Below are 15,508 nucleotides of genomic sequence, written 5' to 3' on the forward strand. Positions count from 1 at the left end.
TCTTACTATTGTAGATACATGGGATGTATTATAACTATTAGAAAAGATTCAAAAAGGTAATATACCTGTAACAGATGGATGGTCGCGTAGAAAATTACTTTTCGCCATCTCCACGCGTTCCTCTCTTGCCTTTTCAACAGGTCCTTCGATTGCTTGGAAAACTGTAGCGCCTAGAACAAATGATTAGGTACTTGTAACTGTCTTAGACAAACTAAGTACAGCTTATTACTTATAACCGTCTAATCTTTCGAAACACATCTCTTCATCTACCAATAGGTACTATCGTATTTTGATAGACGAATGAGAGTGGAATCTTATAATGGTTAAGTACGTCCTAGATTAATAATAAAAGAAGAAAATCGTAATAAGTATGTACGAAACTGATTTCAAAATGTCATACTTATACGAAAGTAAATAAATTGTTTGAATTAAACTCAAAAAAAAAACTCAAACATTCATTTATTAGTGAAGACTAGCAAGTGAAAAAATCAGATTTAAAATCCTTATAGAGTCTACGCTCTTGAGCTAGATGGAGGTTAACGGTCTAAGTTAACGGTACACCAATTAATTCACCCCCTGTGACGCCAGAACCACAGTTAATTGAATTCTCCGCGTCCGTTCCAATATCTCTCACAAAATTGCGCCCATACTCGATTTTAAATCTATATAGTTGACACTACGCTTGATTACATATTATGTTCACATATTATTATAGTTTAGAAATTTGTATTTATATTTAGGGGTAATCTAGGAACAATTAAATATAATAATAAGAGAGTTACAATTAACAATCTATAAGGTCAAAAAAATAGTTGTGTACCTATTAATTCCACCGCTAATAATTATTATCAAGTACCCAATATAGAAAAGAACAAAAATATTATAATAACCATTTCTTACATTAATAACTCTTCCTACAAACTAAGTTAAAAGTAGGTAGTAACAAAATAAATTCATGCATTCATTAACCTAAGTGACTTCATGGTTCATATTTGTAATTTGAAAGTTATAAACGAATTAAAGTACTTCGCAGCAATAAAATACAACGCTACTAATTCTTCGCAAACCTCTTACCAACAAAATTGAATTACCGAGACGTTTAAAATGATTCAATTATAATACTGAATTCATTAACGAATGAAAAATAAAATGTTAGTAGAAATTTAAAGCTAGAAAATTGAATGGATGTTCCATCTCAGTAGGATTAGTATTTTTTGCCGTTGAAAGAAGTAATTCAACAAATCAAAGCTGTAAAAGCGAGTAACTATATTGAATTCTGTTAATAAAGACGTTGAAGGATTGCCCACACTGTAATACTGTTTATTTATCGTGTGGTTTAATGTAAACAGAATAGGGATGAGTAGGTACATAAAGCAATGTAACGAGAGAAAATTTAAGCTTATATCAGAGATGTGTCATGTGTGTGCTTTATTTTATTATTTAGCTACTTTATTCTTATATTTTAGAAAATTTTATTACAGCTTAGTTTTAAAATAATCTAACTTTAATTGTAGCCTTGTAGGAACGGGAAATGTCACAGACCACAGTTGCAGATATACCGTAGGTAAAGTTAGATTGTGGTCCTGTGGTTTTTTGTAAATTATCTTTAAATTTTAAGCATATCATTATTATTATCAGCCATGACTGTCCCACTGCTGGGCAAAGGCCTCTCTTCCCTCAGTCCATTTACCCTATTTTGAGCAATTTTGCTCCAATCCGGTAAATGAGAGTCAAGCTCGTTCCGCCATCTTATTCTGCCATATTATGAATTCATTTAATATAGAAGCTTCAATTCAAACATAAAACATACATACCCATAGATAAATATAGAGCCATAGCCATAATAAGAACGAGCACGCGTAGCGCCGGCACGCTCCGCACGTGGCTCACACAACCCGGCATCACGAGCCTCATTGCTTATTTATCTGTGGAAGAAAACTTTGTTAATAATACATATTGTATATTAATTATGCTGTTATCTTAGGCTGTTATTGATTTCTAAAACTGTTCATGAGCTTGATGAAAATGGTCAGGATGTTTTGATTGTACCTAGGTACCTATCACGATTCAACCATGGGATTCAACTTTCAAAATCACTCGCTTTCATACGTACTGACTTGACTTACTGATAAAATTCAATTTACGCAAATAAATTACAAACTATAATCAAATTACAAAATATAATTTATATTCTGATTTTGCTTTATATAATTGCGTAACATTATACGAGTTAACGAGTATAGATTTTCATGCAATCAACATCAAAAACAACGTTCACCGTGGAAAATTCAATTTATTCGATATTAAATCGCGTTCGAACTACAGGTAGGATGGCTCTCTATAAGCTTGAAAATTTAATAACAAACTCTCATATCATCGTTGATAATCGAGTGTTTTAATCGAATGAAATTGGATGTTTTTAAATTTTAATCACGTTCATAGGTGAATATATTGCTCTAATAAGTTTATTGCACACAACATCCTTCATTTCTGCTTATCTTGATTGGATTCGATTCATATAGGTACGTCTCGTATATATTATTGTATATCCGATGCTTATAAGTTAATCACAAAGTTGCGGTAATGGATCTCGCCACAGAAAATGAAAGAGCTTCGCTTTGGTCATGAGAATTCATTAAAATAGAGTAGCTGGCTCTCTCGCTAGGTACCTTGTAATTAGGTCAACAAACAATAGTTGAGTAAAAACATACGATTGAGTCATATTTAAACGGATTATTATCATTATCCGATTCCGAAAGAATATGAAAATAAGATAATAAGGACTGGAAAGGGATTAAGAAGGAAGGAAGGAATTAGATAACATCTGACTTCAGGATTAATCCATTGTTTTTCGTTTAGGTAAATCCACAAGAGTAGTAATTGTGAAGCTTCTAGCTCCGGGTAGTCTTAACTGATAGATATTATTTTTTTTTCTATAGGAAATTTCTGACATTACACACTAAAGAGATACTTACGGCGAAAAAAATAAATAAAAATATGAAGCACCGACTTGGACGTTTACACCTTAGTTATTTTATTTTAAATTAAGTAGGTAGGTATGTAGATACGTATTCTGCATTGTAATTTTTTTAAAATAACGTTGAAAATTATCTATGACAGTTTAGCCATTTACATTGTTATAATCGCCGTTATAATCATGGATCTCGTTTTAAATTATGGTACCTACGTAATCTGCACCACATTTACTAGTTAGGCACTGACCTGAAGATCAAAATATACAATGCTGTTATCATGAAAATTCATGGATTATTTGCAGATATGTTAAGTTTTCTGATAAAAATAAAAATAAACTTTTTTACCTAAATACATACTTTGATCATCATACATAATATTAACTTTGCAAAAGTTAAACATTTCGGCTTTTTCATTGTCAAACAAAGCTTTTAGCTGGAGTCCTTGAAAGTTTTACTTCATTAGCGACTTTTTCTAAAGGTATTTAGATATTTATTTATCTATAATATATTTACAACATTCTTTTTTTATTATTTTACCTTTATATCTACTTAATTATTCAAAGACTACATGATCGTTAGCCCTCCATTAAAGGCCCACGTACATTAGTAACCATTACGGCTTGCGTGTCTTTACAAAATATACTTAGTTAGGTACCGTAATTAGGTAGCCATTACATTAGATTATCTTACAAAATATATCATGATAAGGCATATTACTTGTTTAGTATTCATTCGCCAAAATAATCTAACAGCACTATCGAAAAACGTAAAAGATACCACGTTTTGTATTTTATCTATGATTTGTCTTCATTCACTTTTCTAGATCATTATTTAGGAATACAGTTTATTTCTTGATTAATATTATTAGTAAGTAGGGCAGATGCACAGTGCAGTAAAGTCTTAATTAAACAAATAACCAATTTGTTCAACTACTGGTTTATAATAAAACATACTTAATGTTGCCTGTGCCTAAAATAATTGTACCTTTCATGTACAATTACACAAATGTAAATTAAATTTAATTAAATTAAATTAATTTAATTATTATAATATAATATAATATAATATAATATAATATAATATTTAATTAAATTAAATGTACAATTACAATTATTTTAGGCTAGAGCGGCCAGAACCTAGACGTCACAGTAGGGTAAACTTTATTCGAATGACGTCATGCGTATAGTATAAAATTTTTATGTTATCGTGAATCGTCTATCGATATTCGATATTGCTACATATTAGCACAAGGCACATCCGCATAACGTATAAGCTGATATGAAGTTAGCTCGGATTATCGGCTCATTGTATCCTGCTTACTATTATTATGGCGTAGAAAATTGCGGATAAAAACGTTATAAACTTATTCTATTACTATTATACGCGTAAGCCGTAAGAGGGTAGTTTGCAATAACAACTTTATTCTCTTTTTACTTTTTAGTTCGTAGACAACGCGATGTATCATGTACCATTTGAATTATGGAAATATTCAATAACAATTATTAAAGACAGTAACTAATTTATTATTAGTATTAATTATTCAATAAAAATGTTTGGTCCATTAATTTTTGTCATGACATAACTATTAAGTTTGATAAAGTAATTGAGAATCGACTAACGTTAGATACCGCGTACCTAAACGTAGGTACTTTAATTTTGAACATATTATAAACTTACTAGCGGTCCGCCCCGGCTTCGCCCGTGGTACCTACATGTTTAAACTATCCTATCTCTCAAGTTGGATCGAACTGCACATGGTGTGCGAATTTTATTATAATCGGTTAAGTGGTTTAGGAGTCCCTTGAGGACAAACCTTGTGACACGAGATTTATATATGTAGGTATATTAAGATACCCTAAGCTAAGTTTATACCTATTTGGTAAGTAGGTATCTACACGACAAATAAATGTGAAATTTTTCGACCTTAAATGCTTTATGTTTTGTCTAGACACTAGACGTAAGTAAGTTAGTAAGTCCAAGTAAATGTTATCGACGTCTGCAGATTTCTATCGATCTTGAATTCTGAGATTCTCATCTAAAACGTATTGCTAACTATTTACATGTTTAATATCATTATTTTTAAAATTAATTACTAGCTTTAGCTAGTCCAAATTTCCCTATAAGCCTACCAACTACCAACTACATACCTTCTAAATCAGCTATAGGTCATGTTAAAACGAAAGAGCAAGTTTAAATGAAATCAAATCCCATATTAATGAATAAACTTTGACCTTTAATCTGTTATTTATCTAGACTGAAATAGAAACTAATCATCTGCTCGGACCCGGCTTAGTTATATCTAATAGCTTTTTAATAGACTATTAATTAGTTGTTTCTAGATATATTTATCTGTATTCCCGAGAAACATTAAATGGAGTTATAATATCAAAACATACAGAGTAGAAAAATACCAAGCCTGGAGAGCCTAATATTATAAAGCTGAAGAGTTTGTTTGTTTGTTTGTTTGAACGCGCTAATCTCGGGAACTACTGGTCCGATTTGAAAAATTCTTTTCGCTAAGACCAACAGGAGCGGAGCAATGCGGGTGAAACCGCGGGGAACAGCTAGTTTTTTATAAGGTTAGTGGGAACAGTGAGCTTTCATTTGAACACTTCACGTTTAAAGTTTGGTGAGGACTTAGCTGATAATTGTGCTTACAAGAGGACTTGAGTTCGTGCCAAGAGGCAAGTTGAAGTTTAAAAGTACTTAGTAGGTACTTCTAGTTAAGTATTTCTTCGTGAACGTATTAACTATATGTTTTATTAGCAAGCCGTTAGACGACCGTGTCGCAGGGAATAAGGCTTAGTAGGAGTTATTTGTGACTCGCACAGAATACAAAATTATGCTATCAGACTAAGAATTTATATTAAAATATTTTACGCTGTTAAGCCTTTTTGTCTATGATGAAAAGAAAAATATAATGGCGATGTCTAGTATTATAATGTATGAAATCATTCGGTTAATGTTTAACGGGTCTCATTAACTTTTTAATAGTTTTACATGGCTATATGTAAGTACCTTCACAGCGATACATTTCAAATATTGCAGGGAAAGATAAAACGAGATGGGATTGTTTGTTGAAAACAAGGAGATGAAACACTTTGTCGCACGAGTTGATGAAGTACTAGCGTTAAAATATCACAGCTTAATCTCAAGCTGACAGATTCACGCTTGTGTGAAGATACGATCTTCATACCTACAAACTCAAGTCTCAAGAGTAAGGTCGAGAGATGCCCCTGACCTTCGTGCACAATCGATACAAATTGTGTGTTTCACCCCGTGACATAGTGCGTGCTACGTAATGGAAAAATAAATACATAGGTATTTTCACGTCTGTAATTTACACCACAGAACTATATTTACCTACGTATTTTGAGACAACAAAAGCAAAGAAAAAGAAGCATATTTGAAACATATTTTTTTAACAATCGATAATTAAAATTACAACTAAATTTTATATAATAAACTTAAAATGTAAAATAACGCAGACAACAGACCTGTATTTACAGTCCCTATATCATTTTAAAAAATATGTATGTAATGTAAAGCAAAATTGCCTTCTGATAAACAAGTAGGTATTACTACCTACTCAATTAAACATATTTCGTTTTCATTTATTCCGACGGCCCACGCTGAAGACTGAAGTCCTAAAATAATGAAGCGTTTACAACAAATTTAGCGCTCTATTTTGTTATTAATTCGTAGCCCGGCCCGGCTACGAAGCGCTTCAGGGCTATTTTTATTTATAGACGTAGGTATATGGAGCCTTTAAATTCTTTATTTAGATGGAAATGTAGGTCTCTTAGATAAGTATTCTAGATATTATGTCTGCAGATGAAGTCTGTAACTATTTTTGTTACAAAAGTATGAATTAAGTGGGTTATACGTATCATAAATGTTAGATATGTAGTTAAATCGATTTAACCTAAAAGAATATTATCTAGGTACATATAAATGTTCAATTTATCAAATAAAATGTTGCAATTTATCAGTATAAAATCTCAGGTTACACGGGTAGAGCTCTCATTCGTAACGAGTTTCTACATTTAAAGGATTAAACTTTCATACGCACCAACTTTTAATTGGGGTTATTGCCAAATCGTAAGTAGGTACGTTACCTACTCAAAAGTCTATGACCAAAAGTTTCTAGGTATATAGTAGGTACAGTTCGTCAATTAATAGTTATAAAATTATATAATAGGTATTTACTTACTTTCATCTTTTATTTTTAGACGCGAAAACGGATAATTGGATATTTTTGGAAACAAAAATAACTTCAATTAATCAAATATCTCGAAAATCGGGAGAGTTCTTAAATTTCGCCCTCGTTTTGGACATCTTCTAAATATATTTCACATAGAGGTAAAATGCTAGGACGTAAGCATCCGCTAAGAAAGGTTTTTGATCAATTCAACCACAAGGGGGATAAAATAGGGGATAAAAGTTTATATGAATGAGATTTTATTACGTAGGCATAGGCTAAGAAAGGATTTTCTAAGTAAGTCACACCGGAAAAGTATGGCATGACACTACCGCCTACTTCTTTTTTATGGGCTATCGGTAAATTCTAAAATTTTTGTGTTACTAATCGTTTGACTTTCGCTATTTTTCTGACGAGTTCGACTAATGCCCACGCGACTAAGCCGCCGGTACCAGCGTTCACACCATCGTTTTTCTTTTTGTCATTGCGTACTAAGAACCCTGTAGAACCGCCAACCTGTTACAAATGACTCGAAATTTTGTGTCAGTATCTCCCGGTCTATATGTTTTTCCACCCCGTTGTAACTTTGATCTACATCATTTCTGTGCGAACGCTACATACTTTATTCTCCCATATAGGTAGCAATAGATTAAACATTGATATTGTAGGTATATCGTTATATTATATCTGTAACTCATGCCGGGGATATCGCGACATCAATCATTCAGAAGCGGGATCCGACCGTGACCCTTGCGACCCTGTCAACACTCGTCACGGTTCACGAATATTTTCACCAGTCCTCTTAATGTACATCTGATGTAGACTTTCAACCAAAAAAATTCCACGATGTAATTGATATTCTAAATATTCAGCGATAGGCATATAAATTTATACAATATTAATAGCAATCAAAATCAAAACGATGCTTGGAACAACTTGATTTAATAGGTAGTATCACAGGGTAGAATGGTAGCCTTACGAAGGAATGTAGGTGCAATTTATGAAAATAAATATATTTAAACAAAACACTTCTAAATGCAAAAATAAAATACTAATGAAGCTAATAAAATAGAAAGGCAAGGACAAAAATTATAAAAAGGATAGGTATCTGATGAAGATGGATCTGGGATATCACTTTATTATCCGACGCGACGCGACGCGGACGTTCCAAAACACCAAAGATTTTCATTTCCGGGAATCTTCAATTAGTTACGTCAATAGTTATTTGGATTGTAAATAGTATTAGTGTGATCAAAACTCAAGTGAATAGGTGATTTGAATTTTGAATTATATATACGTGCTAGGGTAGACCGTAGAGTTATGTATTAAGTAGTATGTACATTATACAAGTACAAAAGCATTTGGTTAAAATAATGCTTCCTGATACATATTTAAATTATAATAAGTAATTAGTAAAGACGAAAATAAAATAATGAAAAATTTAAATGTAGGTTGTATGAAATGTAGAGAATATAAAGTTTTAAATCGAGTCCTCTACAATTTTAACAGTAAATAACATAAATATACATACTATTTACTGGAATGAGTTAGTTAAATATTTTTTAGTTATAAAGACTGAAAATTGGCTGCGCGTTTGATCACAGTTTGATCATAGGCAACTGGCAAACTCATTTAAACTTCATGAAAACAACCCGGAGGTATTTTTCTTACAGTGCAGGCTAGAGCCACCTAGAGCTTTCGCAAGCTCTTATATTTCATTTACGAGATTTCAGATAAAATTCTCACCCAACAATACCTTTAACCTATTTTGAAATTGGTAACCAAAATATGTATTTATGTAGAGGCTGGATTAATATGAATTTTATTATAATTTATTTTTAACGATTTTTCTAAAAATATGGACTAAAAAATATGGAATTTTGTTGACGTAATAAGGGAAATATATTATTGTCTAACTATATCAATTTAAAGATAAACTATTTATAGTATAAGTAAGATAGGTAATTATTTAATATATTTGGATTCAATGGCGACAATCACTTGAATTTTTTTCAATTGATTAAGAACCTATTTCCTTTGACACCAAGCTAAATGAAATGACAATTACTTAACGTAGGTAGAAAAGTATAAGCTGAAAATAATAATGGAAAAATAATATTTTCAAAGATAGCCTTCTAACAATAGCATTTTCCTTCTTCTTCATCAAAGTGTTCTTAATTTGGAAAGAAGGAAAATTCCATATTTTAATAACATTAAACTTATTGTTAAAATCGGTCACAAATTAAAAAGAAAATTCGCCATTTGTGCTCATAATTCAGTTTTTAATTTATTTGAGACCACTTATTCGTTAAAAATAAATATGACTAAATTATAAAAGACCCGATCCAAGTTATAGGTGTCTAAATATGTAATTTCAAAATTAAAATTTTGCTCGGTGTATTATTTCAAAGAAATTCATATATAACAGAAACGGCATTTCATCAGAAACTAGCTGTTGCCCGCGACTTCGTCCGCGATTACGTCGTTTTTCGTCATTCGTCGTTTAAAAAAAATACGTGACACTTTATTTTTGAATGTTCTTAATTGTCTCTTATAAAAATTAACTACATTAAAATTGAATACTCTGATAAGAAAATCTTAAAATCGGAGGACATCGAAAATCTGAGGAAAACATGAGTGAATTTGATTTGAATTCTACATTACTTAGTAATTCAAATAATAATCTAAATTAAATGTAGATTAACAGTTTGAGCGCACCATTATAATATAATATGTACCTAAGTATTAAATTACGTTAGTTTACATAGTAATTTTACTAAAAACACGATGACTTTCTTTCGCGCTCGGTACAACAAACTAAGCATGTTTGTGGTACGTGGCCCGCGTCCGACCTATTCGACTATTCGTTGTAGTCGAATACAAAATATATTTGAAGAAACTTAGGTTGGCCTTCAGGCAAAAGGGATCCTATCAAATGATAAACTTGACCTTGTATCTTAAAAGTAAGCATGAAAGGATCCTCTGATAATTGTTGAGCACCAAAGGATCATTTAAAACGCACTACTATAAGAGCGAATATTGTCTAAGAACTGTTTAGATTGCACATGTTCCTCTAAAAGTAGTGATTTCAAAGGTTCTGGTGTATCTTCAAACGAAAGCCGACTCCTTACTCCTCTTTAAAGCATTACAAAAAGAACATACTACGTTAATATCGCCTATACAGAAGATGATCTGTAATCAATTGTGAGGTTATAAGCAAACCCACTTTTATATTTGTCGGACCACACCACCGAATTCGTAGATTGATCTTCTATGTTTACCTCTAAGTCATTAAGACTCGAAATCTGTCTACAGTAAGACGGGCCTCTCGCTATTCGTCCGTTTCAAGAGACCAAATAGTTTCAATTCTTAATCTTTCATTAAACAAACTTATTAATCGTACTTGTCTCAAATAATGGTAATATTCGCGTCCCTACTCTAGTCATTGCTTATGCTCATGTTCATCTTCAAGAGATCGAATAATATTATGGTGCACCCTATCATTTGTCAAACGGTCTTCATATTGAGTAAAAGTTTCAGATTATCGAGATAAAATATGCCATTTGCGGTCAGCTGTGAGACGTTATACCCTCTCAGTGAAGGTTTCGGTCTCACAGGATAGTACATGCCGTTCGCGGTCAGCTGTGAGCTGCAATTCTCGTTGTGAAGCGGTTTCAGGTTCTCGGCATAACACATGTTGTTTTCGGTCAATAGTAAGCCTCTTACCTCTAACGATCCTTGAGAACTCTTATTTCTCATTTTCTTAGCTTTGCTCGAATTTCGATATAAAGATTTTTTAGGTGGCACTGATGCGAGTGAATAAAAATTAAGTTGAAACGGACTGAGAGTGTTATAATCATCAATCATCATCATCATCAATACATATAATAAAATTGTGGAAAAGCGATGTCTGTACAATGAAAATATGTAGAAAAAAATTAGAAGGTGTTATTATTAAATCGATCTTAAACCCAAAACTGTAGTTAAAAATTTTTTTGTCTGTTTGTATGTATGTTTGTGCACGCTAACCTCAGAAACAGCTTAACCCATTTAGATGCGGTTTTCACTAATGTATTGTGGTAATCTTCATTTAACATTTAGTGTTTAATTCATGTCAATCGGTTCATAAATAAAAAAGTTATGACAATTTATAAGTAATCACGGCGAACATTTGCTAAGGCATTCTATTGTGCACTGTACAGTGTACGATAAAACGTAATTTATCTGTTATACGCTACAGTTATTCCTTTACATGTCCAGATGATCATATCAAAATTCCCCAAGGGTTTGGGGGTAAGCTGAGGTAGTAGGGGGGGGGCGGGGTCAAATTAACATTATGGTTACTTCTAATAGGTAAATTTTCCACATAAAATGTCCTTTAAATTATGTCGTATTATATTTTTAACCCCCGACGCAAAAAGACGGGTGTTATGTGTTTGACTGCTATGTATTTCTGTGTGTGTGTGTGTGTGTGTCTGTTTATGGCACCGTAGCTGGCTAACAGGTAAACCGAATTAGATGCGGCTTTTTTTTTGTTAGGCAGCATATTTTCCGACGCTGGTTCTTAGATAAATTGTATCAAAATCGGTTCATCCACTTATTATACCTACATAGGGGTAAAAGTGGGAATGAAAAAAATGATATAATAATTTATTTTTAAAGATCGTCGGGAAGTTTATGAAATTATTTATTCCTTTTTCTATACACTTTTCTTCGATTAAACGGTTTAGTTACGTGCTCCCTCTCTCTCTCTTCAGCCTTTAGTTACGTGCGTGAGACAGGAAACATCTAATTTGGATTTGTTGCTGGATTTGATAAAAATTGAGTATCGATTAAGCTGATCAGTGGCTACACCATACATTATTAAAAACATCCATTTAAGAAAGGAAGGAAATAGAATTTGCTCCTCTCCCCCCCTGGTTCCTAAAAAATAATATGACATAATTTAAAATAAATTTTACGTAGAATTATTTAGGCATTTCTTTTTTGATTTTCAATATTATATACTAATCATAATTTTTAATTACAATATTATGTAGTAACTATTTGGTATAGGTTAGGCATTTCATTTCTTGATTTTCTTTAAGAAAGTTGGTACGTAAGTTTTTTAGCTCAGTTTAGTAAGAAACTTTAATAACAATTCTTTTAATTATTTATGGTAGTACGTATTTACTCAATAATTGTATGTTAAGTAGTAATTCAGCATGGGCGTAGCCACGGTGGGGCTGGGTGGGGCGCTTACCCTGGCTTTGATCTGGTAGGTACCAATTGTGAAGTGTAGGAAGAGTGGGCGTGGGCGTTGGCGTGGGCCTGGGAGTGGGCGTGGGAGTGGAAGCATGAAAATAAAAACAATTATTCTTGCCCCACCCTGAGCCCATGGTCATAGGTCCCGTAGTCACTATTCCACGCGGACGAAGTCGCGGGCACAGCTAGTAGACAAATATAATCAGAAAGCTTTGAACTCCTAAGCTCAACCATAAAAGATAGACATTTATGATGTCAGGAGATATTTTTTATATAATATGGAGAACATTTCTTTCATACTTGATTTCTGTGTAGCTTTAACCCGTAGGTTGCACACGCGACGAAAGCTTAAAAATGGAGTTACTGCTCTGCTCACGAATATGAAAAATAATTGTACCAAGTTTCGTTTAAATCCGTCGAGTAGTTTTTGTTTCTATAACGGTTATACAGACAGACAGATGGAAAAATTTTTGGCGTCAGTGTCGATCCCTAATCACCTCGTGATAGTTATTTAGGAAATATATTTCATGTACAGAATTGACCTCTACAGATTTAATATAAGTATATAAGTATACATACAATTAGATTCCAATTTCCATGTAACGTTAAATTCGACTATACAATAACTAACAGACAACGCAGGTTACTCTCGTTTCCGTAAGTTGAGGCGGCTACATATTCGGTCCTCATAACTTCACTTTTTGTGAACGAAACGACAGCGCGGTTTAATTCGATGCCAACACCATCAAAAAAAAAGGAAATATTTTTAATTGTGAAAAAATATTATGATTTACACTATTAATACTATTTTAACATTAACACAAAATATAAGACTGTGAGTGTGTAAAAATAAATCCAGCTAGTTTCACATCAAACTTATGTTTTTAATTAGGTATACGACATGAAAATATTATATTAATTACCAAGCAATAATCATACAGGTAAATACTGAACAAAAGTATTAACAGTCAAAGTATATTTTTACTTACAACATGTAAATGATGAAGGAATAATAATTATCAACGAACTAACCTTTTTGTATTATTGTTTATAAATATAAATTCATAAACAATAAATTTATAAAGAATAGAAAAAATTCGACCACTAAAGAATGCTGGTTCGAGTCCCGCCTCGTTATCGAATTTTTAAAACACGAAGATTTTAAAAAACGTAACCAATGAACACAATCAATATTAGATTAACTGTAATGGTGTCTAGTTTGACTTAAAATAATAAACATCTACCCTCACTTTTAAAAATGTAGTATATTCACAGTTCACACGAATTATAAGCGCACCTTATAGGGAAGGGAAGATATGGGTTAAAGAGTTAAATAAATAAATAACATAATTATATTTAAATTATTAATTTTTAACATTGTGTCCAGTAGTGTTATCATGTAAATTGATTTGATTTTTACGAAATCTCATAGATGGCGCTGTTTCAAATTTGTATACTAATAAATTCATTAAACTGATTCTCTGCCCAAATTACGTAAATGACATAGTTTTTATTGTGTAAAGCTAGATAATAGCATGGCTTACCCGAAACCAACATTTAAACATGAGTCTTTAGATTGTACGCTGTCGTAATACACGGAATACGTAAGAAAAAAAAAGGTTCACAGCTCCTCCCCCGGAGGTGATAGCATGATAATATGTTTAAAAAAGCCTCACTCGACCTGTTAGTAATATTCATGCAAAATTTGAAGTCAATCTATGCAGTACTTTTCGAGATTAGCCTGGACAAACATACAGACAAACAGACAAACAGACAAACAGACAAACAGACAAAAATTCTAAAAACTATGTTTTTGGCTTCTATATCGATTATAGATCATGGATTATGTATACTTTTAAAAAAATATTCAATGTACAGTTTTGACTTTCCTACGATTTTATTATATGTATAGATAATTAATATAATAATTTGCAAAATAATATTGTTTCTATAAATATATATTAAGTACTGGAATCGTGTGATAGGTAACGTATCATAAATTTTCCGAACCACCTGTAGATTTACGCACATAGACCTGAGGCACCAAGGGTACTATGTTATGTCTATTCTACGTTAATTTATAATTAATACAGGAGATATAAATAGCCCTTCAAATTAACAGACCTTTCATTATTGTGGTGTCTAAAAATACGTGAGTCTTTTAGATCTGATAAAGATTAAATAATGTATATTCACAACTAAGTACTTCATTTTTAATAGTCTATAAACTTACCGTGTAACGAAAATGAAATGTAACGCGAGATACTTAAGTTGGTTTGTAGAAAAGTTTCAAAAACCGGCACAATAATTTTATACCCCGAGAGAAGCAGCGAACCGGCCACTTCGGGTGAAATCACCTCCGGACTGAGGTTTTCCTGAAAAGCTTGTGATGTGGACGACATTATTGCCTGAAAGCTTAGCGAAAATTTTACACGAAACGACAGCGACACGACAATTTCTCTACATTTTTAAATGAAAAAATCTGTCGCTAGTAAATGTTAAATGCAAGCTTTATACTGTAGTAAGTATTTTATGACACTATAGTAATTTATCCTCTAGGTACTATAGATGAAAAATTCCGAATTTCAAATATGTAATCGTTTTCAATCCAAAAGTCGTTTGAAAAATCCGCAAGTTGTTATTTAGTCACGTCTTGCTTTTAAACAGGAAACTATATTTTTATTAATTTAAAGATAATTATATGTGAAAGCTCTCCTATCATATTTAAAATCGAATCGGTGCAGTTGGGACGGCCATCTTTTGACGTCATAACCATGGCTGTCATGTTTATTTTGTTTCCAACGAGCTTTTATTTTTCAGCTTTAGTAGGTACTGTAATGACATATTGTTCAGATCTAGGTTTTGATAATGAATAAGGTAGCTACAAGCTACGCTTTTAAATTTATAATGAAAGGTTTGCAACCTACGTAGAGACACGTAGAGCGTAGTTGTTATGAGGTTCTATGTCGTGGGTATACTGTATAGTAGACGTATAGTTAGGTACGTATATATACATACATAGTTTGACTATGTTGGAATTATGAAAAAAGATAAAATTAAAATAAAAAATCTGGACTAAATATATTTT

General features: G+C 32.1%; 1 protein-coding gene across 1 annotated transcript; it reads right to left on the minus strand.

Annotated features, from left to right (window-relative positions):
• Positions 1-48: 48 nt before the first annotated feature.
• On the minus strand, positions 49-14,776 carry LOC149902844 (potassium channel subfamily K member 4-like). Its single transcript, XM_090109671.1, has 3 exons — positions 14,654-14,776; positions 1,815-1,925; positions 49-170 (listed from the first exon to the last, which is right to left on the minus strand). The coding sequence occupies exons 2-3, from the start codon at positions 1,912-1,914 to the stop codon at positions 49-51; spliced, it is 222 nt and encodes a 73-aa protein (XP_089965797.1). The 5' UTR covers positions 1,915-1,925; positions 14,654-14,776.
• Between the last annotated feature and the right edge of the window lie 732 nt (positions 14,777-15,508).

This window comes from Colias eurytheme, chromosome 14 (genome assembly GCF_061535395.1).
Source record: "Colias eurytheme isolate Ceu_HAF_F1 chromosome 14, ilColEury1 Martin Lab GWU primary, whole genome shotgun sequence".
Classification (NCBI taxonomy): domain Eukaryota; kingdom Metazoa; phylum Arthropoda; class Insecta; order Lepidoptera; family Pieridae; genus Colias; species Colias eurytheme.